Source organism: Rhinolophus sinicus, linkage group LG06, assembly GCF_036562045.2.
Source record: "Rhinolophus sinicus isolate RSC01 linkage group LG06, ASM3656204v1, whole genome shotgun sequence".
In the NCBI taxonomy this organism is placed as follows: Eukaryota; Metazoa; Chordata; class Mammalia; order Chiroptera; family Rhinolophidae; genus Rhinolophus; species Rhinolophus sinicus.
In genome coordinates this window covers 19,406,075-19,428,044 of record NC_133756.1, presented here as the reverse complement: position 1 = coordinate 19,428,044, position 21,970 = coordinate 19,406,075, and the positions used below count along the sequence as shown (strand labels likewise).

General features: G+C 46.1%; 2 protein-coding genes and 1 long non-coding RNA gene across 14 annotated transcripts in view; 2 read left to right on the top strand and 1 right to left on the bottom strand.

Annotated features, from left to right (window-relative positions):
* AGBL4 (AGBL carboxypeptidase 4) overlaps positions 1–21,970 on the top strand; it is a 1,099,729-nt gene that overhangs the window by 809,475 nt on the left and 268,284 nt on the right. The window lies entirely within an intron of this gene.
* LOC141572098 (uncharacterized) lies at positions 7,940–19,476 on the bottom strand. 2 transcript variants are annotated; one of them, XR_012497217.1, is made up of 4 exons: positions 19,310–19,476; positions 11,919–12,026; positions 8,714–8,872; positions 7,940–8,076 (listed from the first exon to the last, which is right to left on the bottom strand). It is a non-coding gene; the product is annotated as an uncharacterized LOC141572098 (long non-coding RNA). The 2 variants fall into 2 exon arrangements; XR_012497216.1 differs by lacking the exon at positions 7,940–8,076 and having other exon boundaries at positions 8,557–8,872; positions 19,310–19,470.
* Positions 14,954–21,970, top strand: part of BEND5 (BEN domain containing 5) — a 51,720-nt gene continuing 44,703 nt past the window's right edge. For 2 of the 5 annotated variants that reach the window (XM_074334692.1, XM_074334693.1), the window contains exon 1: positions 14,954–18,989. In XM_074334692.1, the coding sequence (XP_074190793.1) occupies positions 18,380–18,989 (610 nt within the window). In that variant the 5' untranslated portion in view covers positions 14,954–18,379. The remainder of the gene's footprint in view (positions 18,990–21,970) is intronic. The other 3 variants (XM_074334696.1, XM_074334695.1, XM_074334694.1) reach the window with 2 other exon arrangements.

Genomic DNA, 21,970 nt, shown 5'->3' with positions numbered 1-21,970 from the left:
ACTTGACTGAGCTTCCTTGTTGTCCTGGGAACAGTGGTGTAATCAAGGCCACTTTGATCTACTCTTTCCTTTTATATAATCAAGGACCTGGCACGTTGGGTTGGACTGAGGTTCTGGAGCCTTGGCCCTCCCCTGGGGTAGAACAGGCTTAGGTGTGCGGACAATGAGCTTGATGCTGAGGGTGAGAGCCAGTGTCTGAGATGGAAGTGAAACAGAGGCAAAGAACCTGCCCCCAGTTCCCACCTGAAGGGGCCAGGTAGAGAGGCGAGTCCAGGTGGGAGGTGAGAGGGCGAACACGAGCCCAGAGGCCCTGGGTTGGAGTGGAGGGCAGGGCCAGGGACAAGTATGGCTGGAGCATCTATGGGACACTTGCAGTCACCCTCTGGGTGCAGAGGGCTCTGCTAAGAGTGCGGAGTGGTCCCCGGGCTGTTAGGATAATGAAGTGACATAATACACGTGAAGCACCGAGCTGCCTGGCACACCACAGCTGACTCGCAGTGTTAACCATGAGGTTGCTTTCCTTTTCCATCAAAATTCACCAAGGGCTGCTAATGTGCCAGGCCTCGTGGTGGGCACTGAGAGGAGAGGAATGATTAAGACACAGTCCCTGTCCTCCAGAAGCCCCGACTTCCGCAGATACAGACTCATAAATAAAACATCCCAATCAAAAGCTCTAAGTGGCATGATGGGGGGAGGCATAGCATAGGACAGGGTGATGGGTCAGTAACCCAACCTGAGGGTTCTGGGAAGCTCCCCAGAAGAGATAATGACTAAGGTGAATCTTGAAGGTTAAGAAGGACTTAATCAGGCAAAGATTGGTGAGAAATCCATTCTGGGAACGGGCACAGCTTCAACATGAGCATAATAAGACAGCATCGTGTGCTTGGTAAAGTGGGATGTGAGCAGAGGCACGAGGTAAGGCCTGGGAGGAGGCGGAGCTCTGCTGAATCTGGAGGCTGAGGAACCTGGACGCCATCCTGAAGGTGACGGGAAGCCACTGCAGGGTTCGAAGCAGGAGAGTAACCTGGCCAGATCTGGGCTTTAAATATCTAGATCGCTCAGGCTGGTGGGCGGAGTGTATGGAAGAGGGCCAGTGGGGGCCCGGGGAAGTGTTTAGTTTGATGCTTCTGAGTCAAAGGTCACTTATGCTTTGGTAAAATGAATTCGGGAAGATTCAGAAATGAGAACAAGGGCTTTTGCATATAAGGCTAGATATGAAATGTTAACATTTGTACTCCTATATACAATGAGCTAAATCCCCATTCTCTGTGGTATGAAAGGTACTATAAGGGGACAAAATATAAGGACCCTTCCAGCTTTAACTCTTCAAGACTCAATAATTCTGTTCTGCTTAAGGTATGAAACGAGCGTTTACGTTATTGATCCCCTAAGATCCCCTGTGCTTTGGTCCTGCGTTCCTTGTGTCAGGGTGGTTGCCCTGAAGGCTTGCCATTACCCTACCTGTTCTTGTGGCAGATGCCATGTTTATCACATGGTTGGAGAGTGTCAGGATCTGTGTCAAGACCAGAGCTCATCATGTGGCTCATATCTGTGCCCAAGATTGCTGCTCAGTCTATGGTTATGGAACTGAGAAAATTGTCCAATTGAGATCTTTGAAATCAGGCCTTTGGGCTCATTACCACATGTCTGCTCCACTTAGCTGATCTGCCAAACTGCTAACGGGTTCTGGGCATAGACTCGAGGCTTCTTCTAGTCCTGGCTGTGACCAACTTTGTATATTTGGAAGCTGGAAGGAAAAGGGATACTCCAGATCCCCTAACTTCCAGTGCTTCTCTCCAAGACAACACTAATTCACGTATTAGAGTTGCCTGTTTCATGACTGGGAGCTCCTGAAGGGAGGCCGCTCCACCTAACTCTTCTGTTTTCATGAATTCATTATTCCTGCCCATTTTAATTGAGGGATTTCTTTGTATAGTCTTAGTTGCAGAGACTATACTAGGTGTTGGAGATATTTAGAAGTGAGCAAGCCAAACACAGTCTCTACCTTCATGCAGGTTAGTATCTCTCAAGGAATGAGAAAATAGGGTTTATGATGGGAGAGGGGTATAGGGTGCCTAATGGAACAGAGAGCAAGCGTCCGAACTAAGTGTGGCATCTGAGAAAGTCATTTGAGGAGTTTATGTTTAACTCAAGGCCAGACAGATAAATGGTAATTGACCAAATGAAGGGTACTAGGGGAATAGATTACAAATAGGGGAAACAGCTTGTGTGAAGTCCTGCAAGTAAAAGAGTTGACCCATTGAAGGAGTCACAGGAGGGCCAGTTTGAGCCTTCTGACGGAACTATTCTATATCTTAACTGCAGTGGTCAATGATTCTACACATGTGATAAAGTTGCATAGAACGAAATACACACAAATGAGTACATGTAAAACTGATGTGATATAAGGTCAATGGATTGTATATCAATGTCCATTTTGTGGGTGTGAACGTTGCACTATAGTATGCCAAATGTTACCACTGGGGAAACTGGGTTAAAAGCACATAAGCTCTCTCTGGATTGTTTCTTACAACAGCATGTGCATCTAGAATTATGTCAAAATAAAAAGTTAGAATAAGAAGGAGGAGGGGGAGAACCAGGCAGTGGCCATGGGGTTGAAGCAGAAATGAAGGGCTATGTAAGGTGAGTTGAGCTCAGAGAATTGATAGACCCTACAGGATTTCTATCACGTGGGGCTTCATCTGAGGACAGATGAGGAGCCTTTGGCAAGTCTTATTTGAGGAGTAACATGATCAGATTTGCACTCGAAGACGATCACTCTGGTTTGGAGAATGCATTGGGGAGGGGTATGATTAAGAACAGAGAAATGAAAATGAAAATGGGTTATGGTGCATAAGAAGGCACACAGGTAGATTTGAGAGGTATTTATGGGGCAGAATCATTAGGATTTGATGACTGAGAGGTGAGAGGACAGGAGGAGTCAAGAACTCACAGGTTTCTAACCTGGTCACTGGTGGATAATGGGTCTCTTTCCTACAATAGAGAACATATTGAGAAGAAATAGGCTTGGGGAGAAAGGTTTGAAGAGATGGGTTCGGAATATTTGAGATGCCATTTAGACCTCAAAGTCCAGATGTCTAGTAAGTGGCTGTGTGTATGTGTCAGGAGCACAGAAAAGAAATCTGCACTCAGTGTGTGAGTACACAGAATAAGAAGGCCAGAATTCTAGGGCAGAATGCTGAAGAATACTGGCATCTAAAATGTGGGTCAAAGAGGCGGAGCCTACCATGGAGACTGAGGGTTATTGAAGAGCTTGGAAGGAAATCATGACAACTGAAGTCAAGGGGCGAAACGGTTTCTGAAAAAAGGCAAAATGAAAGGAATTCATTTCAATGGTCTAAATGCTGCTGAGACCAAATGGAGGGACGTGCCCTTGAATTCAGTAGCTCATTGGTGACCTTGGGGAGCAGGTTCATCGAGGCAAAGGCCACAGAGCAGTGGGGCTGAGGAGTGAGTGGGAGGTGAGTGGAGGCTGACAAGTGTGGGCTGTACTTTCTTTCAAAAAGTTTTGCTTGTGAAGAGGAGGAGAGAAGGAAGTAACGAAAGGTGAGGCAGAGGTGACCAAGGGATTCAAGGCTGGGAAAGACCTGAACATGTGTAAGCACAGGTACCGGGGGCCTCCAAGGGGAAGAGGAAGATCCAGTGTAAAGCACAGGGTCTGGCACGAGGCAGGTACTCTGTGGACACCGAGTGCCTTCTGAAACAAATGAGCAGGGAGAGCGTTTTCGTACATATAGTCTCTGGGTTCTGTCGCACACCACTAACTAGTCTAAAAATGTTGGTGTGCTTCCTCTTTCTGGAACAGCTGGGCCATTAAGAACTGCATGAAAAGCACCTTTTCAAACTCCCTAGAGGAGGCTCTATTTCAGATCTGAGCCAAGGTGCTTCCTCTCGAAGGGCCTGTGTGGCTGGATTTGCCCCTCCCACAGCAGCCCCCAGCGCGGGCTCCCAGCACAAGGACAGAGCCCCGGAGCAGCAGCAGACAGAACGGTTTCCACTGTGGCTTCTTGCCCCCCAAGCCCAGGGTGCCCATCCACTCTCGGGGAATCAGCATGACTGGGCAACGGGCGTATTCTCTAACTGATGACTTCTTATCCACTTTGAAAAGGCAGTATGGCTGACTAGATCACCTCAACAGCTTCAGAGGGTGTGCTTAGAGACAATCATCTCATTGTGTTTAATGTAGACACCCTTCAATGTCAGTTGTCTCCCCTTACGTGCTGCCAATAGTTTGAAAATGTGCTTAACTTTCTTGTTTATACAGTAGGTAGCAGTTCATGGGTTGTTGTGAACAGGAAAATGAGAACAGAAATAAAAGAGCCAGGCATATATTAGTTTCTTAATAAATCTACGTTTCCATCCCCTTCTTACCAGGAAGCAAAATTTCCTTTTCTCTCAGCAAATACCCAAGTCTTGAGTCTGAGGACAAAGGGGCTGGACTTAGAGAGAAAAGAGTATCTCAGGAAGCACCTGATATGGCTTCACCTCAGAGTAATACCATCTGTCCTTCGGGCAGGTTTTTTTTTTTTTTCCTTTTTGCGGGGGTGGGGGGTGTCCCCCTGTAAGAAAACTTTAGATTTAATATGTGAGGTGAAAATCCAGGCTACATGATACATTGAGGGTGGGGGAGAGTTTGTGAGAGAAATGTTCTTCATGTTATAAAAAGGCTCCTTTGCTTTATCACAAAGTTTCTTTAAATATGTGCTCCCTTGGTGCAATTAAGCATTTGTTTACAGATCATTAATTATCTGGCAGAGAGGCTTGGCTGGAAGGATTGTGGCCCAGAGGCACAGCTGGAGAGTTGGGAGCTTGTGCCAAGTGAGACTCCATCAGAAGCAGTGACAGTAAAGTTCAGAAATGACTGTGTAAATCGAGATGCAAAGGAAGCCCATTTCCAAGACCTGAGTGTCCGAGCACTCTGAGACCTCTAGCTGGGCTACATGGGTGAGTGGTGGACCATCCGGCAAATCAGGGAAGGCAGCGGGTGAACAGGGAGGAGGAGGTATGGCTGAGCGTAGAAAGAAGGGTCTAGTTCAATCTGGGACATTCTGAGGAGGAAGTGCCTGCAGGATATCAAGTTGGAGAAAGAAGTCTAGACGGCAGGTACATATCAGTACTGTGCTCTAGCGGTGTTTAAACATTTCTAGTTCCCTAAAAATTCCAAAACTATTTCACGCTTCTTTGCTTCTGCACACACTGGGCTCTCTAGCCCGAATGCCGTCTCTCCTCCTTACCCTCCCGTACCTGCGGAGCTTCTGGCTCCTGCTTCCGCAGGCTGACACAGGCTGTCCATTTCCTGGACAAACTACCTCCACTTATACATAATTAGCCCCGACGCGCACAAGGGGCCTTCCTGGTTTAACCAAAAATCACATAATTGAGTAAATGTAACAGGCTCAGCTAAGAGAACTCAAATATTATTCTACTTCTGTTATCATGCTTGCATTTGCTGCCTTGCATGCCTCCCCTGTTGTATTAGTTTGCTTGGGCTGCCACAACAAAGTACCATAAACTGGGTGGCTTAAAACAACAGAAATGTATTCTCTCACTGTTCAGAGGCTGGAAGTCCAAAAGCAAAGTGTCAGTAGAGCCATTCTGCCCTGAGGCTCACAGAATCCTTTGCCTGGTCCCAGTTTCTGGCGGTGGCTGTCAATCCTTTGGTGCTGCTTAGCTAACAGGTGCATCACTCATTCGCTGCCTCCGTGATCACATAGCATCATCCCTATGTGTGTCTGTTTTCACGTGATGTTTTTCACTTCTTATAAGGACGTCAGTCGTACTGCATCAGGGCCCACCCTCATGACCTCATCTTAACTTGAGTACAGCTACCTTATTTCTAAATAAGGGCACATTTTCAGATACCAGGGGTTAAGACTTCAACATAGCTTTTGAAGGACACAATTCAACCCATAACAAACATTAAAAAAAAATATTTCCTGTAGGGTAAGGACCATTTCTTGTTTGTCTCTGTCCCAACACTTAGCACAAGGTCTGGCACGGAGCAAGTGCCCAGGAAGTATTTTTTTGAATGATTGACGATAAACCCGTGCTTTCTACATCCGAGTTTTAAAATGCTTTGTGTATACCAGTGCCCACTGTGTGCAAAGATCTATGCTAGATGCTGGTTGTATGCTCTCTTATTTAATTGTATCAAGTGCCCTGGGAGGTCGGGCTCCCTACCCCACAGGTAAGGAAGCCAGACTTGAGAGTAATCAAGTGATTAGCTCAGGTCTGCACAGTGAATTGGCTGTGGAGCTGGGGTTTGAAATCAGGTTTGTCTGATTTCAAAGCTCATAAATCGCTCCAATACATTCTGCTGCCTTTTCTTTCATCTTTGCTTTAGTCAACCCTCTTTGGGAATCTAGACTGCCTCAGATATACTTAGGGCAAGCCCCAAAACTGGTTGGGTTCATGCTTTGGCCTGAGTGTTAGAGAATCAACAATATCCCTTAATATGGGGGTGGGGAATAGAGGAGAGTACAGAGGGGCCAGCATGCAAATGGCAGTGGGGCTGGAGAGAGACTTCAAGGGGAAGGTGATGCCTAGGAGGTCTTCTCACGAACCCCTCCCAACTAGGAAAGGATTTTTTCAATGCTTAACCTTGAAGGTGATGAAATATATATTCTCTAGGACTAGGCAAGCTAACACCACAGCCATGGGCGAGATCACCTTTTACTGAAGGCTTTCCCCTGTGGTCAGGAGAACGCGTGGCAGTGCAGCGCAGAGAAAAGGCCTGTGAGAAGCTGGGCTCCAGTCCTGACTCAGTCCAAGACAAACTCTCTGACTTTGGGTAAATCATTGTCCTGATGTCCTGTTTCATCATCTCTAGAATGAGAGGTTTGGGCTGTAAGTTCTCTGAAGTCACTATTCTTAGTTTCCTGCTTCTACAGAATCTGTTTCCGTTTTATAACTCTATTTTAAGGTGTTTATTACATTGCCAAGAAAAGAGAAAAAAAAGAAAACCTTCAGGATGAAATTTCTTTATGCCAAGGAACAGATTTTTTTTTTCTTTTACCTTTTTTTTTTTTTTTCTGCATACATAGCTCTTCTTTGCTTCTTTCATGTCTGTCTTTCTGTCTTTTCATTCTAGTAACTCTCACAAGTTTTCTCAGTGGCAACAAGCACTCTCTGGCATGGCCCTTCCTTTTCTTAATACCAAAGATAAGGATTTGCTCAAGAAGTAAAAACCATGTGGACAGGGCTTGTCTGGCTCCTGTGTTAGTGAATCAGTTATGTGTTCCTGCTGTGACCTTTCCAAACAGAGAGGTGGAAGAGAAAAGGGTACATAGGTCCAGCTTGTTTAGCTTCGGGCAGTTTGGCAGCACCCTTGCCAAGTGTAAGCATGGTGATTTCACTTTCTACTCCACTTTCAGCTTCGTGTCAGTGTGCAGGCCCCAAGTGAACGTTTCCTGGCAGACTCTTTTTTCCTTGGACATTGAGCATTTCAAGTGGAAAAATGTACCTTGTTTGTGCAGTTGAGGTCTGCCTCCACCTGGGGAGTGGTTAAGAGTCAGAGGAATAGAGAGTTTTTGAACGTTTCATCTTTAAAGGTCGCAGCAGCAGAGAAGGGTTGGCTTGGGAAAAGAATGTTCCTCTTGCCAAGAGTCCATGCCCCAGCTGTCTCCTAGCTGATGAGTCTGGCTGACAGAGGACCACAGAGTCCTTCCCCTGGTAACTTGGAGTGATTGATCACTGTTTGCGTATTTCAACAACACATTTTTAATCTGTAAGCTTATTGCATATCATCGCCCACCTTTCATGGGTTCCCTTTGCCTTTTGTTCCCTGAGGAACTAGGGGACAGGATCTGGATTTTCCATTCAAGTACCTCTTAACTCTACTCAAACCACAGTTGGTGCTGTCAGAAGAGTACAGCCTCCCAGATGTAGCATGCACTTGCTGGAGGGACTTAACATACCACCTGAATGACAAACAGTACGCCAGGGACTGCTGGAGGCAACACAGCAAAGTGGAAATTGCATAGACTTCATACCAGGTTTGAATCCAGGGCATGCCTTGAGCCCTCACTTTCCCTCTCTGAACCTCAGCTGATATATCTGTAAAATAAAGAGAACAGTACTTTCTAAAGTGATGCTGAGTATTGCATACATAGTACCTCATTACCAGGGACAGAGAAGGGAGCGCAACAAATTTTAGTCCTGTCTCTTTCTCTCATTTACATATATTATCTTATTCTCTCCTCTCAACAATCCTAAAATGCTTAGTTTCCCACTTTATAGATTAACAAACTCAGTTTGTGTGGTTTTACACTGTATCCCAAGTATTAAGCAGAGCTTCTGGCACATAATAAGGCCTCAACAAATAGTTCATTAGTAAATGACTGACTTACTGAATGAATGAATGAATGAATGAATGAATGAATGAATGAATGAGTAAGGCAGTCTTACAGGGGTTAAGAATCTTGCCCAAATTTCCACAGCTAGTATCCAGATGAGTTAGGACTTAAGGCAGAGCATCACAGAAAAAAATCATACAAGGAGACAAAAAAAAAGAGAACACAGAAATGGGAACAGAAATGCATAACATAATTCATCCCTTTTTTATTATTGAGATCACTATGTTTCACAGTTCCAAAAGCATGTTTTAAATATACAAAATCTGAAAATGATTTTAAAAACAGCCAATAAAACCCCAACCTCAAGTCCCCAAACTTCATAAAAGGAGAGATCTTACTAAGGTTCCAGCTTTCTTCATCAAGGCATACTGCCCCAGTGTTGGCCAGGAAAGGATGCTGGTGGCATCTCTGCAGTACTAGTGCCCAGCCTTCAGGGAGAGACACTTCCCTCAAAAATGTCTGGCTTCTGGGCATCTGTCCTGGTCATTACCCTGTGACTTCCGGAAAGGAAAAGGTAATTAGAAACACTTAGAAAATGGGAATGAAAGAGACAACTGGTGGGTTTTGGAACTTACTGTGAGACATTGTGTCTATGGGGCACTTTACAAGCATAGTCTGTTAGACCCCATGACAACCTTATAAAACTCTATTGGACAGCTGAAAAACCTGAGAGTCAGAGATTTGCCCAAGGACCCACAGTACCTTGGTAATGGAGCAGTAATTGAATCCAAATTGAATTCAAAGCCCCTGCACTTTTCACTTTTCATTTTGCCTTATAACCTCTTCTGTGCCGTGCCACCTCTCCAGAATGGGTCCCAGAGCCAGAAGTAGAGCTCAGTGATCAGAGACCATGTGATGGCCCAGCAGTGTGGCAGGACACTTTCACAGGGTAGAAGGAGGGCCCCGGCCAGTAACCTACACTGCCTACCAGTTGAGTTAAACTTCACCCCAGCTACTTCATCCAGTCTCACCGACTTTTCTGTGCCTTCCTCCTGTCCGTCCCATGTTTTAGAGAGAAAAAAAAATGCCTCACCCTTAACAGATTATCTCTTTTTCCTCCATTCTTGCCATTTTTTCCCCATGATAATAAAGGTATGCCTGATCGTAAAGAAAAGGATAGGATTTTCAAATTCTGCACTCCAGTTTGCCAACCACCAGCACTCACGGAATATATGAAAAAGAAATATCAACAGAAAATGTGTTGTATATTGTATATATGAGTCCTTTTTCCATCATAATATACAAACTCAGAAGTCAAGGACTTTTTGGATTAGCATAATAGGTGGCCCTGTTGTGCTGCTAAATGAATTGGTTTTGAGTAAATAAAAGAAAGCCTTCTTTATACTGTGGATTGAATCTAGTCCATTTCCATCCACCACGACATAGGATGGAAATATCAGTGAAGTCCAAGGTGCGTTTTGAGATAGTGCCTGCCAGGGTCTCACCTGGACCAAGAAAGGTGATCCGGACATCCCTAGAGAATCAGCATGTGACCCTGTGAGGATGAAGGCGCTGTCATTTCCCCATCCTTGCTGGAAGGGGACAGATCGCTCTCAGTGAGGCAAGACTCAGGCTCAGAAGGAGGCAGAATTGGGGTAGAAATCTGGGGTTAGAGCTCTAGACTCAAGTAGCCTGAGTTTGAATCCTGGCTCCACTATTTACTCCTATGTGACCTTGGACACGTTACCGAACATCCCTATGTCGTGCCTTCAGTTCTTCAACTTTAAAATGAGGCTAACACTAATTGCCTCCCACCCAGGATAGTTTTTGAGGATTCAATGAGAAATGTCTGTAAAGCTAGGCATGAAGTTCACTGCCGTTATTCCTGCCCTTATTCTTATTCCTCCAAGCAGGGTAATAATAGCAGGGTAAGAATGAAGGGCAGGGGGTGGGGGGAGTAGATATCTCTGACCAGAGCCCTCCAGTCTTCTGTTCTGGCTCAGAGGAGTTTCCACCCAGGCCTGGCTATTACAGGTGATTCCCCACAAGTTCCAAGTCTCTGGCCAGAAGAGAGGGTAAGACTAGAAATCTGCTTTAACAGTTAGAAACTTCAGAGTGCTTGAAAAATTCACAGTCTCTGGAATAAGGAGGACATTATTTAAGAAACCCCAGATAATGGAGTCAAATCATCAGTGTTCACGGAATCATTGGCTGCTCAAGCTAGGGCTGCTTGGAATGATAGATACCCTTTCCCCTAAGGTCTGGTTCTGATATTTCCAGGTGGGGATTCAAGCCTCTGGGAAAAAGGGAGAGGGGATTAAATCCCACAGTCGATTCAGCGGTGTGCTGCCTCAGGAAACTCGGAGGTATAAGGCCTATGTCCCAGGCTTTGGTTCAGGAAGCCGAGTCTTCTCTGTGTAACTGTAACCAATTCTGTCACCTGTCCAAGTCTTAGTTTCCTCAAAGAAAAGTGGAGGTAACAGCGCTGACCTTATGAGGTGTTTTGAAACAATTAAAGGAGCTAATATGTAAAACAACCAGTACAGTTCCTATCCCAGAAGTCAATGATTCTTAGTTCCATTTTCATCCCTTTCCTCTGATTATGTACTGAATTTATGGTGTGGCTAGGAGACATTCTTAAGACAATCAGTTCATGGTTTGCTGTGTGCTTCTGAGATGACTTAACCCTCTGAATGAACATTCCCTTTTGTGCCAGAATGGCAGCCCAGACTTATCATACAAAAGCCCGAATGACAATCTGGAGTGGACTCTGGCCCTGTAAGGAACTGTCAAGGGCAGCCCCAAGATACTTAAGATGAACAGAGATGGTAACCAGATAGCAAACAGTTTTTGAATGAAGGTAAAGGCCTGGATTCAGATCATTCCGTTACCTCCCAAATAATGTTGACATCATCAGAAGACTAAGGTGAGGCAGCAGTCACCCTAACTGAGGAGGGGGTTGGAGAGTCAATGCTTTCCAGCCTACAGGAAGGGAAGAAGGAAGTCTAGCCTTGTAGGATGAGGTGGAATCATCATCTTGTTTCTGAGGGGCCCGGGGACTGTGTCATGAGGTTCTTGGTACTATTATATTACTATTATATTACTACATATACTATTGGTATTAGTGTGTGGCAACTATGTGTGAGTGTCAACATGACTTTTTCTGCTATGTGCATTTTTCTGTAATTACTCTATTTTGTTCTCTCTTTATATTTAGAAGAACATTTTGAAAATGTCCACCTGTCTAGTGATGCTAAGGGAAATCTACGAAAGGGGCTCTTATTGATTTTAGGGCCAAGTTGTGAAAGCCATACATGGTGGAGGCCCAGAAACAGACAGATACTCACCATCAGAAACTGAGACACAGAGGCACAAAATAAAGCTATTGGGACACCTCTCCCTCCTCAACTTGGGGGGCTTTCTTCTCCTCCAGGGTCTATGTTTCAGACATGCACTCCTTCAGTCAGTTTTTGTTTAGAGTCTCCCATGTGCCAGGCAAGGTGCCAGGATACAATAGTGAAGAAAACAGGTTCTCTTTTCTAGTGGAGTTTTTTACTGTAGTCACAGAGACAGACAATAACAGAATAAATATGCATTACATACCATGATAAACTCCATGAAGAATAATATGAGAAGCTGCGGAAATACATCCTGTGAAGTGGAATGGGAGGAGGAAGACAGGGAGACTTTCCTGAGGAAGTGACATTTCAGCTGAAAAAAAAAATAAATAAATAACAGAATGAGTTCATGTAATGAGGGAGACCAGAGGTAGCTTCTACAACTAATGGACCCCTAACTGAAATCCATAATTGAGGCAAGTTGTGTTCTTCTAAGGTAGGACAATTTTTAAATTTCTTTTTCAAAATCAAGTTACATGTTGTTCCCTTCTGACAATCTCTTCTCTTCATAAACTCCTTTGGGTCTTCATCCACTGGGAATTCATTTGCTTTGTGGTGCTTATGTAGAGGATATACAGTCAACCGTCATATCCGAGGGTTTCCATGGATTCAACCAACCTTGGATGGAAAACAGTATTTTCAATCCGCGGTTGGAAATTCTTGGATGTGGAGGGCTGGCTGGATGCTTTGTTCTGTGCTGTTTTGTATAAGGGCCTTGAGCATCTGCGGATTTGGGGATCCCCACGGGGTCCTGGACCTAGTCCCCCCACAGACACAGAGGGAGAGCTGTACTGTTCCCACAGTAAAATGCCTGGATTCTGATCATTCATGTAACCAACTCCTGCCTGTGACCCACGTGAGATCATCACGTAACTGAGATAGGATTGGTTGAACTTGACCGTGGTCTCCTTGATTTGAACATCAAGCCAAGATGCACATTCACAAGATTCTGGTTACTGTAAACGCTTCTGCATTTTATATCTTATACAATGCATGCAGGTTTTTGTTTTCCCTAAGAAAACACTCAACAAAGACAGTTTGAAAGAATGCATGGCTCCACATCCAATATCTTGGAAGTGTTTGCTGCAAGTTAGGGCAAGGCCGGAAGCCTGAGAGGCTTTTAAACGTGTGAGATCTGAGCGCTTTTTTGGTGACTGGGACCTGTGCCCACAGGCTCTGGTTTAAAGCCTGTCTGAAAGCCTTCCGGGGTGCTTGTGGGATAATTAATTATCAGTGTTGTTCAAATCATTATATTCAATTTAATTCAATGGACATTTATTGGGCACCCTACCCTCAGCACAGGTATAAGAGCTCTTCTAATAATAACTATAATAATCACGATAATAATAGCAACTATCATTTATTGAGAGCTAACCATGTGTTAGGCACAGTGCCAAGCATTGTACATGGGTTTTCTCATTTAGCCCCATAACAACCCTATGAAGTTGTATGGATCACTGTTCCCATGAAGAAAATGAGGCTTGGAGACATTAAGGAACGCCTCCATGGCCACACACTCAGTAAGGAGAGGACTCACTTACTTATTGGGCTGGGATTTGGAGCCAGGGCCTAAGATACAACGTGCCGTCTTCTTTTCACGTTGGTATGTCATATATCATATGAAGAAATTGTGCCTCGGAGAGGTTACATAGATATTTCAGAGTCCTATTTTCCCTGAAAATAATACCTATGCCTTGTCGAGGATGCCTGTATAACTAGCATGTTACCTGAAAACCTTCCAACTCAGAGGTACTCAGCGGAGCGGAACATTTTTTAAGATCCAGGTATTCCTGGTACACAGAGAGGGTCAAAAACTCCTGCCCTGATTCTCACAACACCTTCAGAAGGTATGTATCAATAGTCTCATTTTACAGGTCAGAAAACTGAGGCTCAGGGAGGTGAACTGTGTTGCCTGAAGTCACAGCAAAGATGTGGTAAAGTCGGGACTGAGCCCCTGGCCTGAGTTCAAAGCCCACGCTCCTTTAGCCCTCCAAGCTGTTACCTACACAAGTTGGCTTTCCCTCTAACTCCAAGCAACACTCATTGGCCTCTGAGCTGGTATTCACCGAGCTCCTCTCTTTCCTGCCTTTCCCCTCTCTACTGCCCCTTTCTTCCCCTGCCCCAAACCCCACAACCAAACTCAGCCAGACTTCATGAGCAGTGGTTCCCATGGATACATGGGGCTGATGCCCCAGCTCTGGGGTGACAGCACCCAGCTCAGGGCAGGGCTCACCAGGGGCCTCCTGACCATTACCAAAGTTTCTTCCTGACACCAACCTGAGAAGACAGAGGCCCTGAGCCCACAGCTCAGCAACTTACTTCTCTGGGCAAAAGTTTAAAACAATAAATAAACAATTTAAAAAGCAAATATTTGAAAAGTCAAATTAGGTATCACAGGAAATAGATGCAAACCATGAAAAAATGTGGTCAGTTATTAGCAGAGAGGTTAAAAAGACACGCTCCAATTGCTTTAAATATTCACAGAACCCAGGTCTCCTTAAAATAGTTTTGCAAAGTACATTGAGAATTCCATGAAGTAATATGAAACACAAGCCCCGCAGCTGCCACTGAACATGCTTCAGCTGGCTACACCGACGAGCTTGACATTAACCCAGGGCTCTGCAAAACTGAACAGGAAAGCACAATGGAGACCCAGTTGCAAAGCTGCCCCAGATGTGTACATTTTCTGCTCCATTAAAATGACTTGGATGAGAGGCAAAGCACATTTGGCCCACAGAAAGGGAGTTAGGGGAGGGGCAGGGGGAGGACAGGCAGTCACCTCATCACAGGCCTCCCACTCCCCAGTCTTGTCTCCCCTCCAAAACTTCCCCCACACCGCTTCTAGTCTAAACGTCTAAAATGCAAATAGGACCCCAAACCCTTCCGGGACTCTCTAGAGCCAAACTGCTTGTCATGTCTCAATTGTCTTAACTCTATCATGGGGTTAATAAAACCTATTTCAAGGGTTCTGTGTGAAATTAATTGAGATCACAGATACTCAGTGCCTGCCATGCAAGGTTTATACCATGTTTCCCCGAAAATAAGACCTAGCTGGACCCTCAGGTCTAATGTGCCTTTTGGAGCAAAAATTAATATAAGACCCGGTCTTATTTTACTATAAGATAAGACCGGGTCATTAATATAATATAATTTAATATAATATAATATAATACCAGATCTTATATTAATTTTTGCTCCGAAAGACTCATTAGAGCTGATGGTCTGGCTAGGTGTAATTTTCGGGGAAACACGGTAGTATTCTTGGGAGGATAAGTAGATACCACAATAATTATCACTGAACCCAGGTCATAGGAGGAAAGACAGGTGAAGAAAGTGAAGATGTCAGGACACAAGACAGATGAGATCCTAAGGAGACAGGAGCCTAAGTTTTCCCACATCTGAAGGGCTGACATGGAACTCTTGGTGGTGAACCTAGTAAGGCGGCTAAAAGGTAGAAGATTCTGCCTCAGTGTAAGTAATACCTTTCTAACAGTCAGTAGTGTCCAAAAGTTAAGGGGTGGTAGTAAACTTGCTGACATTAGGACTTTATAAGAGGTGCTTGGATGAGCATTTGGCAGGGATATTGAAGAGGGGATTCAACCATGACTGGTTGAACTTGCCGCTTTTAACTACCTCTGAAATCTGTACTTTTGAACTGCCTTTACTTGCCAATCAATGCATCATCAACATCTTGAGTTTCTGGTATGTGTAAAGCCTGGGGCTACGGTCTCTGGATCAAAGAGGTACCTGACTCAGTTTTCACTAGGGCAGAGGAAGCACTTAGTAGGTTCTCCATGAAGCTGTGTTAAAAGACTGACTGTGAGAGTCACACGAGAAGGAGAAACTCTGGCTAACTTTCAGTTTCTCTTAGGCTGCCCAGGGGTGTTTCTTTGAGTATCCTGTACCTGTCACATCTTCTCTGAATCCATTCTCCACACTTACATGCCAAGTGTGTTTGAGTCTGTGTTTACACTGTTGGATCCATGGCACTGTTTATTCTTGTCTTGTTCTGGGCCTTTGGGAAATGGAACTGCCCCCTTATGAGAATTATTTACACGGACTTGGGTGAGGAATCTGTTTGAACTTGAGTGTGCCGTGGTAGTTATTATGTCCAGGAATGTGTCTATCTTACAAGGAGTGCAAATCAGTGTTTTACCCGTTGGTCACTGGGAATAGGAAAGACAGCTCTGGGATTCAGCTCCAACCCTGAAAAGAGGGGACAAATATTCGAGAAAAACCATGCAAGAGATTTGCTATTCATGCTCTCGGTGTCTTTCTTTAATGCATTTGTTCTATAAGCATTTACTCTCCAGCCCTGTGCTAGGAAGCTGGAATGCTGAGCTCACTCAGCCTGTTTGTCACCCCTCAAAGAGCTCATTCTAATGACGGAAGATAAAAGATACTGGGACAGAATAGTAGAGACAGCCTGTGCTTGAGGAGAATCAGAGGTTAAAGAAGGCTTTGCAAAGAAGATGACATTCGAGCTGGTCTTCAGGGGAAGTTGAGGTCACCATGCCCTCCGGAAGGAAGGATATCCCAGAATGAGGGCAGAGCGAACACAAAGGTTTGGGACCTCATAAAACGTGCTATCTTGGGAAATGTCAAATAGTTTAATGTGTCTAGAGTGTACTGTGTCTGGGAAGGTGGTAAGAGATGAGATTGGTAACATATGTTTTGGGGTTACCCTCTTTTAGATGGGAATGGCAGTTGGCCATGCTGCTGCTTGAGATTATTTTGCAAACATAGTTTTGGAGTTTCATGGCCATTTCATTAAATATGGCCAACTCTGCACGATCCATCTTGTGAATTATCAGAAGCCTTGCTATACATTATTTCCCCTTGATGACCATAGGAATGTATTCTTAAAATCTCACTTAAGATCAGTCCAAAGAAACCATAATTATGAAGGTAAATCTGCTGGAACAATTCAGATTGGTTCCTCTTTTATCCATAAGTGTGTGGGGCATGGTAGGACCACCATCTGCCTCAGGACAACTCATGGTCACGTCCGACTGTCACTGCATATATACCAGAAGCTTGGGTTAAGGGAATTTGACCTGACCCTAGACATTTGGATCTGGGAGGTATGTGTTGATGGGGTTGACCTGTCCAATGTACTCCCCAAATCACAGTACAATAATTTGGGGGGTGGTTTGTCTACTTCATCATTAGTGTAGCTGATCAGAAATGTGAGCATCGTGCTTTAAAATAAAATATTTAATGCTTTCTGATTGTGAAGTAATACCTGCTTATTGTGGAAAATAGTTAAATATAAATTTATAAATATAAAACACAATGAAAAACAAAATCACCCACCACTACTAAGAAGCAACATTTGGGTGTATTTATTTTGTTTTACTTACAGGTTGAATTCATTAAAATGAATTTTTGAAAATACATAACATTTAATTGAGTCTGCCACCTCCATTAAGCATTCCTCTATGAGAACACTTTTCTCCCTATAACATAATTACTTATACTTTTTTAATACTCCCAGACCAGATTGTAAGGATTTGGAGGACAGCTAAAGTGTGTTATTCATATAGTGACCTAATTTTGGCACAGGAATCTAACACCGAGACTCAAGTTCTGATACACTGCCTACCACTGCACAGGAATCCCGGCGTGTGTCCTCATGGGCAGGCCTGCTCAGCTCTACTACCACTGCCCAGCCCAGAATCTGGCATGTAGTGCATGCCCAATAAATATTGGTTGCTTGGATAAATGAATGAATGACTGGGTGGCTGGGTGAATGTGGATTTTTATTTCATTCTCCACCCAAAATTCATCGAGTCCCTACCAAGTGCAAGGTCTGGGCTAGGCAATGGGGACATAAGTAGCCATATCTGATACAAAGCCCACCCTCTTGGAGGCATCAGTGTGAGGGTGCTGACCCCCTCTGATGTGGGATGGGGTTCCTATGAATGTGAGCCCCATTGGACTCTTTCAGCTCCTGTTCATGGCATGACTGGGGGGTGGGGGGACCCCAAACCCTCCAGGATCTCTTCTGCCTATGATATTAGGGCCAGAGCCAAGGCTGCCATTCCAGAGTCCCTGCACTCTTCAAGGTGCTCCAGAAATGTGCAGCTAGCCTTGGGCTAGCCTTCCTCGGAACACTCCTCCCCTTCCCACTTCATTCCAGCTGGTCCCGGGTCAGAACAGGCGTGTTGCGGAGGGGTGCTTCCCTGGAGAAGACTAAGGGGAGAGGGGCACCACTGCTACTCCGGCCGAGAGCAGCCCTTGACAAACCTTCCACCACCGCAGCCGGCTGGTCCAACTGGAAATCCCAGATAAGCCCTAGTTCTGTTCAGAACTAGTTTGGCAGCTCTGGGGGAACGTTTCTGCTAACTGACCCTCCCCACAGAGGGAGCTGGCAGTTCTGCAAAAAAGAAAAGAAAACTAAAGGGGCAGAGAGGCGTGGCTAAAATGATTTGAAACACTCCAAAATTCTGCTCGCTTGCAAGTGCAAGTTTACAGTTAAAGATCGGAACAAGATTGTGTCACACACACACACACACACACACACACACACACATTCATTCTCTCACACTCTCCCCTCTTTTGCAATATGGTTTTGTTGCCATGCAATTTGTTTTGCAACGCTATTATTGAAGCAATATAATCCTGCCAGCAGCGCGACTTTTAGTCAATGCATTTTTTTCTGCGATGCCATTATTATTAATTATTATTATTATTGTTGTTGTTGTTGTTGTTGTAATTCAATCTTTCTGCCCTTTCCCCTTCCTACTCGAAACGCGTTCCGGCTGTGATTGCTCGGGTCTGACTTTGCGAGTGGCGGTGCGCTTCCAAACCCCCCTCGCCCGCCCCCGGCCCCCCTTTCCCCTCCCTCTCTTTTCCGCGCCCAGGCCAGAGCAGCCGATTGGCAGAGCGGTGCTTTCAGGAACAATAACAGTGGGGGGACCCCGGGGCCCGGGGAGCCGCCCCGCCCCCCGGCCCGGCCGCGAGGCTCGCGCCCCGCGCTGGGTCCCCACCTCCGTGCCCGCCCCGCGGGCTGACCGGCCCAACGGGGGCCCGCCCCCGGCGCCCACCATGTACGCCTTTGTGCGGTTCCTGGAGGACAACGTCTGCTACGCGCTGCCCGTGTCGTGCGTGCGCGACTTCAGTCCCCGCTCACGGCTGGATTTTGACAACCAGAAGGTGTACGCCGTGTACCGGGGCCCAGAGGAGCTGGGCACCGGGCCCGACAGCCCTCCGCGCGCCCCCCGCGACTGGGGAGCGCTGCTGCTCCACAAGGCCCAGATCCTGGCGCTGGCAGGTGAGCGAGCGGGCTGGGAAGGACGGTGGGACTCGGGTGGGGGCCGGGACCCGGGGAGGGGGCCAGGCGCTGGGGCGGAGGGGTCCGGGGGGAGCCACTGCTTGCGCCGGCCTCCTCCCGCCCCCTAGGCTTGTCTTTGGGGGACGGGGTGTCTCTAAAAGGCCAGACCAGTTAAAAATACCGGATGGTCCCCTTTGTCTTCCCCGCTCCCCGACACTCCCGCGCTGTCAGTCTGTCTCCATCTCTGTTTCTGTCTATTCCCCAGACTCTTGTCTCTTCACTTTCTCTCCCAGCCTGTTTGTACTTTCTCTGTCTCTCACCTCTTTACCTCTCATCCAGTTTCTTCCCTCTACGCTCCTTCGGTGTCTTTAAGTTTCTCTAGCCATCTGTCTCTCTCCCTTTAAGGCCCTTGGTACCTCCTGGGAGTGAGAGGCAAGGCGGATATTGTCAGACTCTTCTAGGTGGGAGTCCCTCTTCACAGAGGGAAGCTATGACATCCTTGTCCCATCCGGGCCATCAATGGACAGCTTGAGGTGGCCTTGATCACCGAGTAGCGCTCTCTCTGGCCCCTCCCTCGCCAAGTGGTGGAGATAAGGGGGTAGTGGTCCTCAGCTTCCCTCAGCCTCCACACCCCTTTTGAATCCCCCGGAAAGAGTTTCTAGGTAAGGATAAGATCGGACCTCCCACTCCTGTTTTCCTAGGGCCCTGAAAAACAGGCAAGGCAGGTGGTCTCCTCCCCATTTGACAGATGAGGCCCCTGGGATTCAGCTGGGGATAGGACAAGAACCCCTCCCTCTTCAACCTCCTACACTAAGTTCTTTTTGCCGTGCTGGGGCACCTTTTCCTTTGTAAAGAGAATGCAGTGGACCCTCTTTCCTAGCTAGTTGTAGGAGGCTTGGGTATAGACGGGAGAGGAAGAGGGAAGTATCACTTCCGTTTTGGGGAGCAGCCTTTAGCTGCTGCTGGTAAGGAGGGTGTATCTTACAGTGGGTGAGAGCCATCCTGCCCTCCACATGGAAGGGAAGACCAGGCGTTAGGAACTGAGTGAAGCTATTGCTAGTATTTTGTAGTTTTGAGTCCTTTCCTGTTTTTTCCAACTTCCTTTGCCTTCTCACCCTTAGCCTAACAGATAGATCCAGCATGTATCATATTTAAATTTGGCAGATTAGGAAAGTGGCAAGAAACAGAGAAGTGACTTGCCCAGGGCCCCTGGCGAATTAGCAGGACATTAGGGCTCTGGCTCATGACTTGTTCCTGTTGCCTCTGGAAAGTATGTCGGTTTGCAGGAGTTGAGAAGTGGAAACTGATCAGCACCTGGGGCCCTTTTTGACAGACTGTATCCTCTCCACCTCCTGGACCAGGGGTGTAGATCCTCTCTCAACACCTGGGGGCACCTGGGGCCAGTAAAACAGAAGGAGTGGGAGTATGTAGAAAAGGGAAACCTTTGTGATGGATTAGGTTTTATTTTGTTTGCTTGCTTACTTTTAATTACCTGAGGGAAGGGATGAGGAGTTACTTCCCCAAGAGTGTCGACCTGAGGAAGTTGTAACTAGATTATAACCTTAGCTCCCCTTTGACTAGAAGAAAAGAAAGCATGCTTCCTGGTGATTGCATGTACTCCTGTATCTGGAAGGGCCTTGGGAGAGGGGAAGTGATGTCTGAAGGAGTCAGTGGTATGTATGTATCTTAGTGTGGAGGGGTTGCTTTCCTCTTTTGGAGATTGTCCATCCATTTATTCACTCAGCAAACAGAAGCACTGTGCTTGGCTTTTCAGGCACTGCTCAGAGGCTGCTCAGGCAGGTGGCAACCCCCACTGACTCTGATTTTAAAAATCAGTGGAAGTCCTCATAAGTAAGACACATGTTATTATTGGTCTGAGGACCACGAAATTTGAATCTATAGACAATTCATCCTCCAAATTAGAATGTTGACAAATCTCCGGGGTTATTTTAAAAACCAAAGCAACATCTGGAAATTGACAGAGTAGATCCAGAGAAGAATTGTAGCACCAGTTTGAGCAAAGTGAGTCGCAAAGCGCTTTCCCCCACCTCTCTTGTTTTTTATCTTGGGAGGAGAAAGGGGGAAAAAAATAAAAGAAAGATACACTTGAGGTTGGCCAGACCCCATTTGAATTCCAATCAGCGGGTTAATTTTTAAATTGGAGCCTCTGCCCTGGCTGCAGGCCTGATGGGAAGGGCCAGGGTGGGTGTGGGACTTCTTTTATGCAGGAAGAACTCTCCTGTGTGGCTTGTAGCCCCATCCTGACTCAGTCACATGGGGTGGCTCTGAGAATTGCTTGCGGTGACATCATCTGAAAGAGCTCATCTTCTGCCATCCCCTAGATGTGACTACAACTGTGTGTGGCACCAAATGTGAGGATGTGATCCCTCAAGGGGAGCAGAGATGGCTTTATGTTTGTGAATTAGCCATGAGTAATTAATCCATGTCTGGTACCAAGAGCAGGGTTTCCGAGGCACTTTCGGGGCTGCTTGATGGCTTTTGGTGAGAAGTGTGTTACTTTACTGAATATTTTCCCTATTGTGCCAGGCCAAGGCAGAGCTACCATCACGTGTCCCTCTTCTAGTATTCAGGAATAGTCAGAGCCGACTGCCGTGGGACTTGGCGCTTTTCCAGCACAGGGTAGTTAGCACCATGGTTTCAGTGTGTCAGACCCTAGCATAGCCCTCTTCTCACCAAACTCATTTCATTCAAGGAAAAAAAACCCTTTTATTCACAGTCTTACTGTGTGCCTGTGCACCATCTTTGTTAGTTCTCCCCAGGACCCTGTGGGTAGAGATTGCTGTTGTTATGATTTCCATTTCGTAGATGAGGACACTGAGGCCCAGAGACTTGTCTGCAGTGCACAGCTAATAAATCGCAAAGCCAGGCTTGGAACCCAGGTCTTCCCGTGTCAGACCCCCACCTGGCAATCTCCTCTGTAAAGTAGTTGATGTACCATTAGCCGCACAGCCTGCTTGAAA